Source organism: Lates calcarifer, linkage group LG13 (assembly GCF_001640805.2).
Source record: "Lates calcarifer isolate ASB-BC8 linkage group LG13, TLL_Latcal_v3, whole genome shotgun sequence".
In the NCBI taxonomy this organism is placed as follows: domain Eukaryota; kingdom Metazoa; phylum Chordata; class Actinopteri; family Centropomidae; genus Lates; species Lates calcarifer.
Window position 1 is genome coordinate 22,892,981 of NC_066845.1, and position 14,343 is coordinate 22,907,323.

Genomic DNA, 14,343 nt, shown 5'->3' on the forward strand with positions numbered 1-14,343 from the left:
GCTAATCAATCACAAAAGAAGTTAACGTTAGTAAAGATAGGTTTTGCATAACTGACTGATATCCAATTGGGATATTGGGATTTTAACCCTCTCAACAATGCTTTGATATTCACTGCAGGAATGAGGACAGCTGAGGAATAGATGGGACAAAACTGTTGCATTTGTCTGCTGAAAAATTAAGCTGCTCCAAAAGTAAAGTGAATGTGGACTACGGAAGTAAACAAAGTGAACAGAGTGGAAAACAACACATAGTACAACTAGTAGTCAGCCACAACATTAAAACCACCACATGATATTGTGTAGGTCTCCCTTGTTCAACTAAAACAGCTCTAACCCGTCTGAAGGTGCCCTGTGCCCTCTGGCATTGGGATGTTGGCAGTGGATCTTTTTGGTCCTGTGGGTTGCAGGGTGGGCCCTCCAACAGCTGGCTTGTTCTGGTGCATCCCACAGATGTTCAGTCAGATTTGGATCTGGGTGATTGATTTGGAGGCCAGGTCAACACCTTGGGCTCTTTGTCATGTTGCCTGAGCCGTTTCTGAGCAGTTGTTTTTTTTTGTGTGTGGTGGGAGCACCGTCCTGCTGGGGTAGGCCCCTGCCATTAGGGAGTACATTTGCCATGGGGAGGTGTGCTTGGTCTACAACAATGTTAAATTGGGTGGCATGTATCAAAGTAACATCCAGATGAATATCAGGTCCCAAGGTTTCCCAGCAGAACTTTGTATTGTAAAGAGGTTATTCACTTCACCTGTCAGTGGTTTTAATGTTGTGGCTGATTGGTGTATGCTCCTTCATGATTCTCATTAAAAGTTGAATTCTTGATGTAATCTTAGACATAGTAGTTCAGTAAGTCCACAAGTGACTGTCAGAGGTGAATGTGAAACTGCCAAAGGACTGAAAGTAGAAAGAATAAATACATCATGGCACCATGCCCTGACATGTTTACTTGGTTGCCATGGCTCTCAGCTCAGATTAACATTGTTCAAAATGCAGGGCCAGGAGGAACCTATCACTTACAACAGGATCTTTGTTGTAATGTCACCTCTGCTGTTTACTTTAACAAGGCTCCATTAACTGAAAGGTGCTACAGTTTATCCACCAGACCTGCATGTACATTCTCACACACAGTTTGTCATTACTGCAGCCTGGAAATATGTTTTTGGGACTGTGTGTGGTGGTACCTAAACCTTCTTAGTTTCTTTTTCTTCTGTTTTTTTTAGTTATTTGTAAAGGTTTGGTCATATTTTCAGGGACACACAACTCCCTAGGCATCTGCTTGGTTTTGTCTTTGCTCACTGAAATGTATGTATTTAATGTACGTATTTAGTGCTGTCCAAGTTGCCCTTTAAACCAGCTTAGTGCTTTGACAACATGAAACAAAACAATTTTCGTGTCATGAATCAGTGTTTACACAAAGCTACAGCAGTGAGTCAGTCACACAGTGTCTATCTACCATGGTGTGTATAGCTTCCTTGGTCACTGAAGTGAGTTTCAGAGGCAGTAAGTGGTTTTCACAGTGTGGCATAATAACAACATATTGTTTAGACTGCACTGTGTCCAAGCCTACTCTCTCTCAGTTTTTAGTGTCTTTAAAGTCATTTAAGCTGTCTAGCTCTGATAGTTTCTCTTGCTGTTCATTTCAGTGTGTTTCTCTTCAGGTCTCGTAGATGTAATCATTCTGTGATCTTTGAAGTATATTTATAGGAACAAAAAGCCTCACACTTGTTAAAACTAAAACAAAAGTTTGTTTTACTTATAAAAACTGAATATGAGACCAGCACTTGTGCGGTTGATTAGAGAGAAAAAAAAAGGGTGTATTTTAAGTTTTTCTCACCTCACAAGCAGATTTCCATTAATGTCTCAGCAGTGCAGTGCATTCATTGGAAGCCTGTATGAGTTGCAAGGGCAGGGGCTCTGAAGAACCTGAAAGAGGAAACAACACCAATAGTTAACATGCCTGAGCTGTGACACAGGCCAGCTGTATGACGTATGAGCAGCTGAATGTTTCCATATGTTCTCTGTGTACTGCACAGAGCACTGAGACCTGCACCGACTATTTAACGGCTCTATTAAACAAGGTGTGAGTGCACCAATCTCACCTCAGGTCAAAAATTCTTTCTTCACACTGAGGCTTCTGTCAGTGTATAGTGGTCTAATACAGGGCTGGGTTAACAAACTTGGAGGCCCTGTGGCCCTTATTGAGTCCTGCTCCCTGTCCTTTCACTGTATTATGTAGCCTGTCTTCTTCAAATAGGCAAATTTAACACAGAGTTTTAAAATATGTAGTATTGAGAACATTATGTAATACTTACTACTAATTCACTTAACAACAATTCTCATATTTCATTCATCATTTAAATCTTTACTCAAGCAAAAATTTGAATATCTTGGGCCTTTGGTTGGACAAAACATGCAATCATCATGAGCTCTGATACTATGATAAGCATTTTCTTACTTTTTACAGTTGGTTAATTCAGGGAATAAAGGTACTGACAAGGGTGCCTTCAACAAGACAGAGCCACAAGATGAGGATGTACCAATGACCAAGTACTACAAGCCAACTGACACACAGTCAGCATGGGGCTTTCATGGCCCCTGGGAGTCCAGGGCCCTAGGATAGCATTCTACTTTGCCCAGTCAATAATCCAGCCTTAGTGTGATGGATTGCTCTTTTTAATTTACTGGTGAAAGAGAGTGAGCTCACAGGCTTGTCACAGGTGTCTTGTGATTGTATAAAGTGAAGTACTTTTGTGGGTTGTTGAGATAGAAGAGCCTGGAAATCCCAATTTTGCTGATTGTTTGAAAACTCCTCCTTATCACAGTACACAGGGTGAACTTGCTTCACTGGTTCTAAGCAGATTTTCATTTCTGTGGAAGCCAGCCAACTTGAGGAATGTAGGAGTTTAACTTTTCTTAAAAGCCCTGTCTTTCTCATGCACCATTTGACTCCATTGTTGAACACTGCCCTCCACACATGAATACACACATGTGCTTCATTATTTGATTTAACCTATTTATACCAAACACATCATCATACAATACAGTGAAGTGTATGATGCACATTAATGTATGTGTCTATTTCAGCTGAATAAGGATGAGTAGCTCTCTTTATTCAAACTGTGAATTGTAGTTCTTGAACCAAATTTTCATAATCTGCTTGGTAGTGGGTGAGTTGCTACAGTAACAGAGAAGGGATCCAACAAAGAACCATAGGCTATAGAAACGTAGCAGATATGGTATGATAGAGTTTCTCATTGAGTTATGTTGAAATATAAAAGCAATACACACTGCCATCTGAAATGTCCTCTTTGATTTGGATGGCTGTTTGCTCTGTTGTTAGTCTGCAATATAAGATGGTTTTCTATCCACCTGATTTTATGCACATTTTCAATTTGCAGTTTCAGTTTGCCCAGTTGACCTTAGGCAGTTTACTAAGCAAGCTAGTTATCTGGGCCTGCTGACCAACCCAAGTCAAAGAATTGTAAGAAGAGTAAGAAAAGGACAGGTGTAATCAGTAACATTAACAATGCCTGACAATACCTCTGTTCTGTTGTGCACTAAAATTTTTTCCTAGGTTTGTCAGAAGAGAATAAAGTCCAAACACCGGCCTTCACTGATTCAGTACGACACTACCGCCAAGCTCAAGGGCACTATGGCACCTGGGAAATGATGTGTGGTGTACCATCACAGGTAAGCATGGCAGGAACAACTTATTGTCTGTTCCCTGGTGTCTGCCAGCACAGTATATTACTGACAATACAATAGGCATGAGTGTTTAGAGCATCAATTCGCCTCTCAAAATGCAACATGTAAATGTGGGTTATGGTGAGACTATTTAGTTTCTATTAAGTGTTTCCAATTAAGATCTGTTCATGCTTTGTGTGCTTTGAAGTGCTTCTCTCTCTTTTTTTCTCTCTCTCACACATAATCATGCACACATACACACACACATTGACAACAGAACCGGCTGTCATAGTTCGACTGGCTAAAACAACAACACATTTATAAATGGATATGATGTATGTCTTTATTTGCATATAGAGCAGCAAAGTGAGATATGATCATAAGTGGTTGCTCGAGACACATGCAGATGCATTCTAACACCAGGTGTGAACTGATATACTGATATACTGTCTAGGTAGGTACCCAGGTATGAACAGTGCCCAGGTCTTTGGTGGCCATTGGCTGGTGTGAATTTCCCACCATATGATTCCTCTCACATGGTCAGCTAAGTGAATTAACTTTTGAGCTGAACATGTGTTCTTCATTCACTTACTGTGGTAGAATAGCTTCTTTCATCCAGCATTGACAAATTATAAAGGAGTTGAGTTTTTAGCGCAGTTGTTGTTTTTGCTTATATCCAATTCAGTGCTTTTAGCTGGTATCCAACTTGGTGTGATTGGATCTATTTTGAATGCAATATTTACATGGTAACTAGATAATTTGCATTTCCTGCAGAATATGTGTGTGAATGCTTCCAGCATCCACACTGTTGCTCTTCAAATCTTTATTCATATTAGTAATACTGTTTTTTAAAAAGCTATAACCACCTGTCCACTGCTGGACTCAAACCAGCAATCTCGTGATTCATAGGCAACTGCTCTACCCACTGTACCACAGAAGACCAAAATTGTATAAATAGCAAAATGCGCAAAGTATTCATAACAATATCTATTTTTATTATCATAACTGTTATCATTGCTTTTCTCAGGAGGGGTTTTTGATATTTGTCTGGGTCAGGGCTTGAACACGAGACCTTGGGTTGGTAGGCATCCGCGTTACCAATCTCACCACTGAAGTCCACAGTGCAAAGCCTGGCAGTAAAAGCTTGTAAAAAAAAATTGTAGTGATACACCTGAATGGTGTATGTAGCATAAAGCGTGCGGGACTAGTTAGGGACCGAAAAAGGTACGGAAAAATAATAAAGAAGTGAAGAACAATTAGTCACTATATTAGTGGCCCTCTGACCAACATACAGGTCTGTTGTATGATCAAGTGGAGGATGCAGGGACTGTAGGGGCATGTGTTCCAGTGATCTAATTGGTCAGTAGTTGTGCTGTTGATAGGTTTTGATCTGATCCTCTGAAGTTAACCTGCCCCAGAGCAGGTTAGCCGTTCAGCATCAGTTACCATGGAGATTTACCGTGATAAGAAGTGAACCACTATCATAAGACTGAAAACCCAGAGTTAAACCTGAAGTTACCTCGCTAACCGCAAATCCTGCTTCATAGCACAGCCTTCAGGTTTCAGGTTTCAGGTCCCCTGTCTGCAAACTTTATCTGATTTGATGGCACAGCTCACCAAAAAACCAAACACTCTGAGAAAACAATACTAAGAAAAGCTTGTCTATACCACTTATCTGTAAGGGTTATGGGAGGCTGGAGCCTATCCTAGCTGACATTGGGCAAGAGGTCTTAGACAGATCACAGGGCCAACATATATAGACAAACAACTGTTTTTGTTATTTGTTTTTATTCAATCCATTTGGTTCACAGATTTTATATATATGGTATGTATGGTGAATATAGTGGAAGCAATTGTCCATCTTTGGTAATACTCAAAACTAATTTCTTGCATTCCATTCTTCTTGATAAATCAGTTTTATTTAGTGACCAAAAATACATGTTGTACTGAGTGGATGAACCACTGGAAACTCAGTTTGGAATTTTCTTCCTGGAAGCAGAACAAATGTCAGACATTAAAAGCTGAAACTTGATGTGCAGTGATGCATAATGTTTTGGGATAACTAACATTAGACTGAAGCCCAGGAACTGGCCAGAGGGAAATTGTACCCTGGTGCTTGAACTACTAATTGGAAAAATAAAATCTTGTTATACCAGTTTATTTTTCTTTTCTTTGTGTTGTAGATCCTGGCAAACCTGGTGATGGAGGACCTCCTGTCTGAGCTGAGGGAGCTCATCTCTCCCTGCTTGAAAGGCAAACTGCATGAGAGGCAGAAGACCTGGATACTGGTAGGAAAGTACTTCACACACATTACACTTAGAGATGATATCAGATGTGATATCAGATTTATGTTTACAGAAAACCAGTGCATAGTTGTATTGATTTATGAATTTAAAGTAGCTTTTAATCAAATGTGCATCATCACTCCTAAAGAGTGATTGATTGGCTGATGTCTGTTTTTGAATTTTAGAAGGTAGTCTGGGAACTGTTCATTTATTTTCCCAACCCTTACCAAGTTCTTCTGTAACTGTTGTTTACATAGTCTCTAAGATTGGCCCACTTCTTTGTGGGTGCTAGTACTAGTATAGACTGGTTGCTTGACTGAAACTTAGCAGTTTAATAAATTCACCATTAGTGTTAGTGTGTGGATAGTAGATTTTCTTTTTTTTTTCCTTTACTTTTTTGTCACTTTATGTCTGTTGGAAATTCATTTAAAGAAATCCCTTTGTAACAGTTAACAGCTTGATGAGGCCAGCATATCCAACTCAAACAAAAATACCCAGTAACAGCAATTGAAAAGAACAGAGGGCTGTGCCTTTTTTGTGTTTTTGCCATGTGTATAGATTAGTGATGCAGTATACAGCCTGGTGCAGGAGCAGTGCCAGACCCAGTATGAGACAGTGTTGCAGAAGTGTGAGGCAGCCCGCTCCTCTCTGGAGGCCTCCATTCGAACAGACATGGACCAGATCATCACATCCAAGGAGCACGTCACCAACAAGATCAAAGGTTAGGACGAGAGTTGACATTTTTACAAATTATACTTTTTTTTTCTAATTTCTTGCTAAATGAAACATACGGAGTCCGAAGTGATTACAGACTCATTGACCTGCTGTTGTGTTTTGGCAGGAGTTGTGTAAGAGGTCAAAGCTTAATAGCTTGCCAGACAGAGCTCCTGTTGCTGCTCATGGTGCTAACACATCCTTAGATTAATAACAACTGTCTCAAAACAATTAAAACAAAACTGAAACTGTATGTAATGTAATATGATAGGTTGACACTGGTGTATTTACATAGTAACAAAGGGTAAAATTAAAAGTACCATTATAACATTAAAGTGTTGATAATATGATGATAATAAATGTATTTATTTCTGGATTAAGTACACAATTAAGTCACCAATTTACAATGGACTCTTTAAATCTATCATAATCTTTATTATAACTGAAACTGGTGGCACACTTCAGATGTGTGACCTTTATTTTGGTGAGCATTTCACGAAGAGCAATACATTCTGCTGCATTCTGATGTTTTCTTATACAGTGTTGTCTCCTGACAACATTACTGCATCAAATAGCACTTACTAATCACTGCAAACTGTAGTTCACAATTTAAGGCACACAGTGGGAACCGAACCAACTAGACCAGTAATGCAAGTTCCAATTTTGCATAACATGACATTTGTTAATGCCAGTTAACATCTACTGTGCCTTAAAGTGAGCCTCACACACACAGCACTGCAGGAGCACCAGAGTGACAGGCTGTAAACTTTACAACCACATCTTGTCTTAAAATGACCAAACCACAAAACTAACTGAGGAGTTAGATACTTGATGAAAACAGAGAACAGAGCGACAGCATGGCAGTGTGAGTCTCTCTGATTCTCTCTGCTCCGCTGTCAGGTGAGAGCTGTATGCTAGTCTCAAGAATGGACACAGCTAAAGCTGAAACTACTGGTGATATGACGAGTTAAAAGCGGCTGATGGGGTCAGAGAGAGAGAACTGAGCTATGACCAAGATGCCAGCTTTATGTCTGCAGTGTCACATGTGCTACTCCTGCACTCTGTGCTGTTTTATCACCCAGCCCTAATCCATAATCTGCCCTGAACTGAGGAATGATGCACTTTATTGCTTATAGTTAAAGTCAACTCATTTGTACAATACTGTATAAACTATTTCTTCTTTGAAAAATGATTTAGTCTTGCTTTGATGACCAGCATTTTCAAAGTGGCACAATACTAAAAGAGAGGTTAGTTTGAAGCCATATGTAATATGTAAACCACCATCTCCCCTCTTTTGTGTTCCTCTTTTCGCAACAGCGGTGGTTCTCCCCAAAGCAGAGAAGCTGTTGAAGGTGAGCATCCAGCCCTACATCAGCTCCATCCTGGATGCCCTGATGGAGTCGACCAGCCAAGGTTTCTCTGAGGTCCGTGATCTGTTCTTCAGAGAGCTGGTGGACATGAGCAAGAACACCCTCAATGAGGGCACCAAGGAGACTGTGGCACAGGTGAGGAGGCAGAGAAGGCTGTTAAGGATGAGCTCCTTTTTGTGGGCTGAGTCTTTGCTATGGCAGTTTTTTTGCACAAATAAGCATCTCTCCTGTCCCTCCCTCTTCCTCAGCACATGGAGAAGATCTCTATGCTGGCCTTCCATCCGGTGAAGATGCACAGTTGCTATGAAAAAGTGGAACACCTGAGTCTGGAGGGTCTGCAGCAGAGGTTTGATGTTTCCAGCCCCTCAGTGTTTGTCCAGAGGGCACAGATCCTCATGCGAGAGGTGAAACTCAGAAAATATAACTAATACACCTACACCATTTTCCTTTTTGGTTGGGTTCAGTCTAGCTCACCATATGGGTTTTAAACTGTGTTGATCCATAGTTACAGCATCCAGTATTAAATAATAATACTCTTATTATTATTATTATTATACTATGGACAGATACCATTACAGCCAGTAAGTCTTTTTTTGTAGTTCAGGTGAACTTTGGCCTGAGATAACTTTAACTCAAGGTCATTCAGAGTTTAAGTACTGTTTAGAAACTACATATAATCAAGCTCTCCAGCCGTTACTGAAGTCCTACACTGTCCTGTCCAAGTCAAAATCCTTAAAAATCTGACTGCAAAGAAAAATCTTCACCAGCATATTGAATTTGTTCAGTTATCAACAACCTTCACAATATCTCCTTGAGTTGAACTGTCTTGTTTTCAAGGGGGTCCTCAGCACAAATATACAGACAAAGCAATAGATAAAACGAAACATCACAGATATGACATCCCCAATAACATGGGCCTCCCCCAGCAGGACAGTGCTTCCACCACACCACAAAAACTGCTCAGAAATGTCAAGAGCCCAAGGTGTTGACCTGGAGTCCAAACTCCCTAGATCCCAATCTGATCCAGCACCTGTGGGACCTGCCTAATATTGTGTATTGTGTTGTGTCTGCCAAAACAGCTCTGACCCATTGAGGCATGGATGTGGGACCTCTGGGGGTGTCCTGTATTGTCTGGCACTGGGACACTGGCAGCAGATTCTTTGGGTCTTGTGGGTTGGGGGGTGGGGCCTCCATGGATCTGACCTGTTCCAACCCATCCGACAGATGCTGGGTCAGTCATTAAAGGCCTCTCTCTCTTTATATGTGTGTGTCCACAGCAAATGGATAATGCAGTGTATACATTTGAGCAGATCCTCCACCAGAGTCTGGAGTCTCAGGGTACAGAGGAGCTCTGTAAGACCATCCAGCGCTGTCAGGACAGAGTCATTAAGGTAAAACACACAAACAGGACAGGCTGGTAGCTCATCACTTTAATTCTAAACCAGTCAGCTAATCATTGGCTGTAGCCCTATGACTTGTCATAATAGGAAAAGCACAGGTGTTACTAATAACATAAACAGTGGTTCCATTGTGTTCAAGCAACCCAGTGAGCTGTGACAGTGAACCAGCATGAACAATACCAGGGCCTTGATACTGAACCCACTAAATGGAATTCATCCATCATTCATTTTATTTTTTACACTTGTGCTTTTCTTACTGTCACATCAAAATGTTTTCCATGATATAGATCTGTATTGTATAGAAATCACTCCTTATTTGCTGTGTGTGTATATATATATATATATATATATATATATATGTGTGTGTGTGTGTGTGTGTGTGTGTGTATACATATAGACTCTGCCATGTTGAGTGTCTGAATTCTGTTTAGTGTTCATTTTGTAAATAGTTCTCTCCACAAAAGGTTCACAAAACTACACATTTTAGAGATGTGAAAGTTATAGTTCTGCGACTCTACACCTGTTAGTGATGATGATGATTAATAGTGTCCAACTCGTGTGTGCATGTCTGTGTCGGTGTGTGTGTTATTAATGCGTTTTCTTGTTCTTTTTTTGGTTCAGAAATTTGACTATGACAGCAGCACAGTGAGGAAGCGTTTCTTCCGCGAGGCTCTCCTCCAGATCTTCATTCCCTACATGCTGAAGCAGCTCAGCCCTTCCTGTGCGTCGGTGAGTGTCAGAGCACTTTGTCACCAAAAACTTTAAAGATTAGTGGAAATATTTTCATTCATTTATGTGCTCCATCCTTTGAAAGTCATGGGGAAAATATCTGAAATGATGTCACAATGTTATGTATTATGTGCACTTGTGCAGTGTCAAATAGAACTCTTCTGAAAGTGGACTTTTAAGGCTGATGTTGATTTTGATGGTTTAAAAAATATTATGTGTGGGGAAAAAAAACAACTTATCAATGAAGACACTCAGTCAGCTGAGCTGGCAAATAAATGTACTGTATCCGGTGGTGGACTGTGCATTTCACGCCTAGGCCTTCACTGGTACCCTGCCTGAATTAACCCACCTCTTAATACTGTCATTATGATGTCACAGCTATAGAAACCATCAACAATATACAGAAACGCAGTATAACTGAACTTTGCACAAACAAGCTTGCAACCAGAATAAATGCCATTAATGAAGCAATGCTATAAAGACCCAAACATTTCCAGCAGAAGCATCAATTTTAACTCATAAAATGAAAAAGATGTAAATAATAAAATATAGGTAAATACATTTTACTCACTGAAACTACTGACTATTTGTAGACAAAAAAAACAGCTTCTGTCGAGGGGACATTCTCAGTCCTAAAGTGAATTAAAACTTATGTGAGAAATACGACTGGGCAGACTCGACTTTCAGGATTAGTTTCCATAGAGATAGAAAAGGACTCACTGTTGCAACTGAGACTCACAGATAACTTCTACAACAGAGTCACTGAACTCTTCCTTGTCGTCCAGCTATTGTGGATTGAAAAAACAGCTTTTAAATCTATACTAATTTGTTTTAGCTTGCGCTAGCTTACTTATGCTGACATCATAGTAGGCCTGCTAGATGGCCCCTGGTCTTGCCAACACGATTGGTCACCATTTATTTTAAATGACAGTGGCCTGCACTGTTGATCCTGAAGCCCTCAAGGCAGATTTCTGTTACCCGGCTGAAATCTGATTGGATAAAAGCTCTAGCATAAATAGACTGTAATGGAAGCAGCGCAATCAAGAGGAGACAGATGAAGATGAGGAGAATAAATCATTGGTAACAATTTAATACATATACTAGTAATGGATAAAAACATATATGAAATATGATTCAGTGATTGTGACAGTATTTAAGCCAACAGAGAAGGCCTTGTTGACCCTCACTGTATCACACTTATATCAAGGATTAGGGTGATGCCAACAGTGGAGTTGCAGTGCTCTCTAGTGGACAAACTACACACTTGCAACACTCAAGCGCCTGCATATGGCTGTCCATTACTTTAATTTCGTACTTACTGGCCATTTTCATCTTGCTATAGATGAAGATGTTGCGACATGTAGCAATACTGTGTGCCTGACAGATGTTTGTGAGGATGACTGAAATATGCTCTCTAGATCTGTTTTAGGATAATACTTTTGTGTATTTCCAAAAACTATCATTAAAATGGCAGACTCCTTGAGCAAGACAAGTTAAATTTTGATGTGAGTGTTGTTGTTGTGAACACCAGGAGCTGCCGCGCTTCCAAGAGCTGATCTTTGAGGATTTTTCCAGTTTCATCCTGGTGGAGAACATTTTTGAGGAGGTCGTGCTGCACTCTGTCATGAAGGATATCATGATGGGTAAGTCTTCTACAGTGTTTCCTTTCTTTCCTTTTTTTTAAAAAATAATTTCCAAAATGGATACATCAGCCCACATACACCTCACTACAAGCAAACTTATTTGTCTTAAACGTAAAAAATAAATACATATACCAGTCACAGAGAACAAAACAGAGAGCGACAATGGTCTCATTATTATGTAACATGTTGACCTCAACATCCCCCTGTTCTGTTTTATTACTGAAGTAAACTCAGAGTGTTAGATTTTTTGCACTTGCTGCTCACAATACCTCTTTCCATATGGTTTCAGATTGGGTTATTTATTTTTGTTATCATTGTTGTTACATATTCAAATCATAATACATTTCATTTCAAATGTGAGATCAATTTCAATGTAGGTGAAAATGAATTTGTTATTGGATTTGTTAGTGTAACTGTATGCTTGCTTTAATTCATAAGACCTATAATACTGTTTTCTGTATATTTAAAGAATTGCAAAACTAATGAAGACATGATAATCACAAATGTAGAATCCAAGAATAAATCATAGTTTTACACTTAAAAATGTTATACTGTAAATTTAGGATGCAGATTTTTTTCTTTGTGACTCATCAAGTTGAAGGACATTTAATCTCTTCTCTCTACCTCTAGCTGTGAAGGAGGCAGCGGTCCAAAGGAGACACAACCTGTACAGGGACAGCATTGTCCTCAGCAACAGTGACCCCAGCCTGCATCTACTGGGAGAACACCCCTCTATCGACTGGGCCAGGGAGCATGGAGGAGCCCAGGAGAAGGTGGATGGAGCAGGGGAGGATGTGGAGGGTGATTGTGAAAGTGAAGATGGGGAGTCCCAGAAGAAGAGGAGGGTGAAGCAGGTTGTGTCCATGATCCAGGTGGAAGATTTCCCAGTCCTGCCCAATGAGTCGTGCATAGAGGTGCCCGGCAATGGTGACATCCCAGAGACAGATAAGGAGGAGGGGGAGAAAGATGGAGATGGAGAGAACTCAGATGCCACGGCTTCTCTTGACCAGAAAGGATTTGCAGGTTTGTCAGATGGTTCTGTCTTGAAGGAAGAGGAAGCCAAAGCAGAGGAGCAAGTTAAAGAAATCCCACTGGAGGTTGAATCTGCTACAGAAAATGCTTCAGCCTTAGAGGAAAAGGATAAGGGAGAGGACAGCCAGTCGGTGCTCGAAGAACAACAACCACCACCCTCCAGCCAGGAGGGGTCAGAGAAGGTGTTGCTGCCAGTGCCTCCTCCAAAGGAAATGCCCTCTGGAGCTACAGAAATGGCTCCAGAGAGCCCTGCAGAGGTAACAGCTGACAGCTTCCCACCCCCTCCACATGATGACAGCGGTTTCCAGTCTCCCACCAGTGAAGTGGCAGAGGCAGAGGAGGAGATGCAGGTGGCCCCACTGCCTGCAGAGGAGCACATTGAAGTGAAGGAGACAAGTACTGCTGTTGCACCAGAAGCTGAGGCCAAAACTATTGACTCTGGGACCAGAGAGACCAGTGATTAAATTATTTTAATTATTGCATTTTTTTTTTTTTTTACTAAAATGAATCCTGTCCTGTCTTTTGTTTCTTTTCTGACAAACATTAAGAGGCACTTCATGCTACCACATGAGTTTCAGACATGTAATCACTCAGCAGATTATTTTCACTGAGCAGGGCTCAGGTGTTGTTGTCATTTTTAAAATATTGTTTGTGTGTGTGTATAATTTTCACAAGCTTTGGGTCTGACAGAAAATCCTCAGCAAAGTGTCAGTCCTCTTAAGTTCCACACTCAAATTCCACTTTGTTTTCTCTTCACCTGGTTTAAATGTGAGCACAGAGGATGACATCAAGTCCCTAATTGTTATAAATGTGACATGCAGCCAGAACACCTGAGCTGAGGTGCTTTTAGTGAATTACATGTAAACGGATATAGTTCATAAGTCTGTCTTGTTGGACTACTGCGGGCCTTCAATAACATTAAGTACGTTGATGTAAGTGCAGTCTGTACTGTTGGATACACACTAAGGTGATAAGCATCTTCAAACATCTTATTAGACCTATTTAGCTTAAAGAAAATACTTTCCAGAATTTGGAAAAGGTGTTTTTTTTTTCTTCCTTCAGACTTCACAATCACAATTGATTCCGTGTCTCGATAAACACACTGACATCTAAAGACTTGGCATTTTTTATTGTGTTGGTGGGAGTAACACTATTTTATGAATTTGTCCCTTAACAGAGATAGCTCATGTATATATATGCATCTATGAACGAATGAACTACCAGTCATTTTACATAATTTTATATGATTTCATCAGTGCCTTCATTGATCTCTTCAACCCCTATTTTATTTATTATTTTGCACCTCCTCTCTTTTTTGACCAATTTACTTTTAGATTGATTTTACTCTTGTTTACAGATGACTGTTATTAATAATAAATCATTATGTATTAAATATCATTGTGTCTTCATTGTCATAGACATCAGGCTAAAACTAAATCAGCATTATTTAATGATGGATGATGGTACTATTTTTGTTGAGTGTTTAAAT

General features: G+C 40.1%; 1 protein-coding gene across 1 annotated transcript in view; it reads left to right on the plus strand.

The window, feature by feature from the left end:
• The window catches only part of niban2b (niban apoptosis regulator 2b), a 34,207-nt gene extending 19,960 nt beyond the window's left edge, over positions 1-14,247 (plus strand). Inside the window, exons 6-14 of the mRNA XM_018668904.2 lie at positions 3,572-3,687; positions 5,865-5,969; positions 6,525-6,687; positions 7,998-8,185; positions 8,299-8,454; positions 9,328-9,441; positions 10,072-10,179; positions 11,711-11,822; positions 12,453-14,247. Of these exons, the coding sequence (XP_018524420.1) occupies positions 3,572-3,687; positions 5,865-5,969; positions 6,525-6,687; positions 7,998-8,185; positions 8,299-8,454; positions 9,328-9,441; positions 10,072-10,179; positions 11,711-11,822; positions 12,453-13,318 (1,928 nt within the window). The 3' untranslated portion in view covers positions 13,319-14,247. The remainder of the gene's footprint in view (positions 1-3,571; positions 3,688-5,864; positions 5,970-6,524; positions 6,688-7,997; positions 8,186-8,298; positions 8,455-9,327; positions 9,442-10,071; positions 10,180-11,710; positions 11,823-12,452) is intronic.
• Positions 14,248-14,343: the final 96 nt, after the last annotated feature.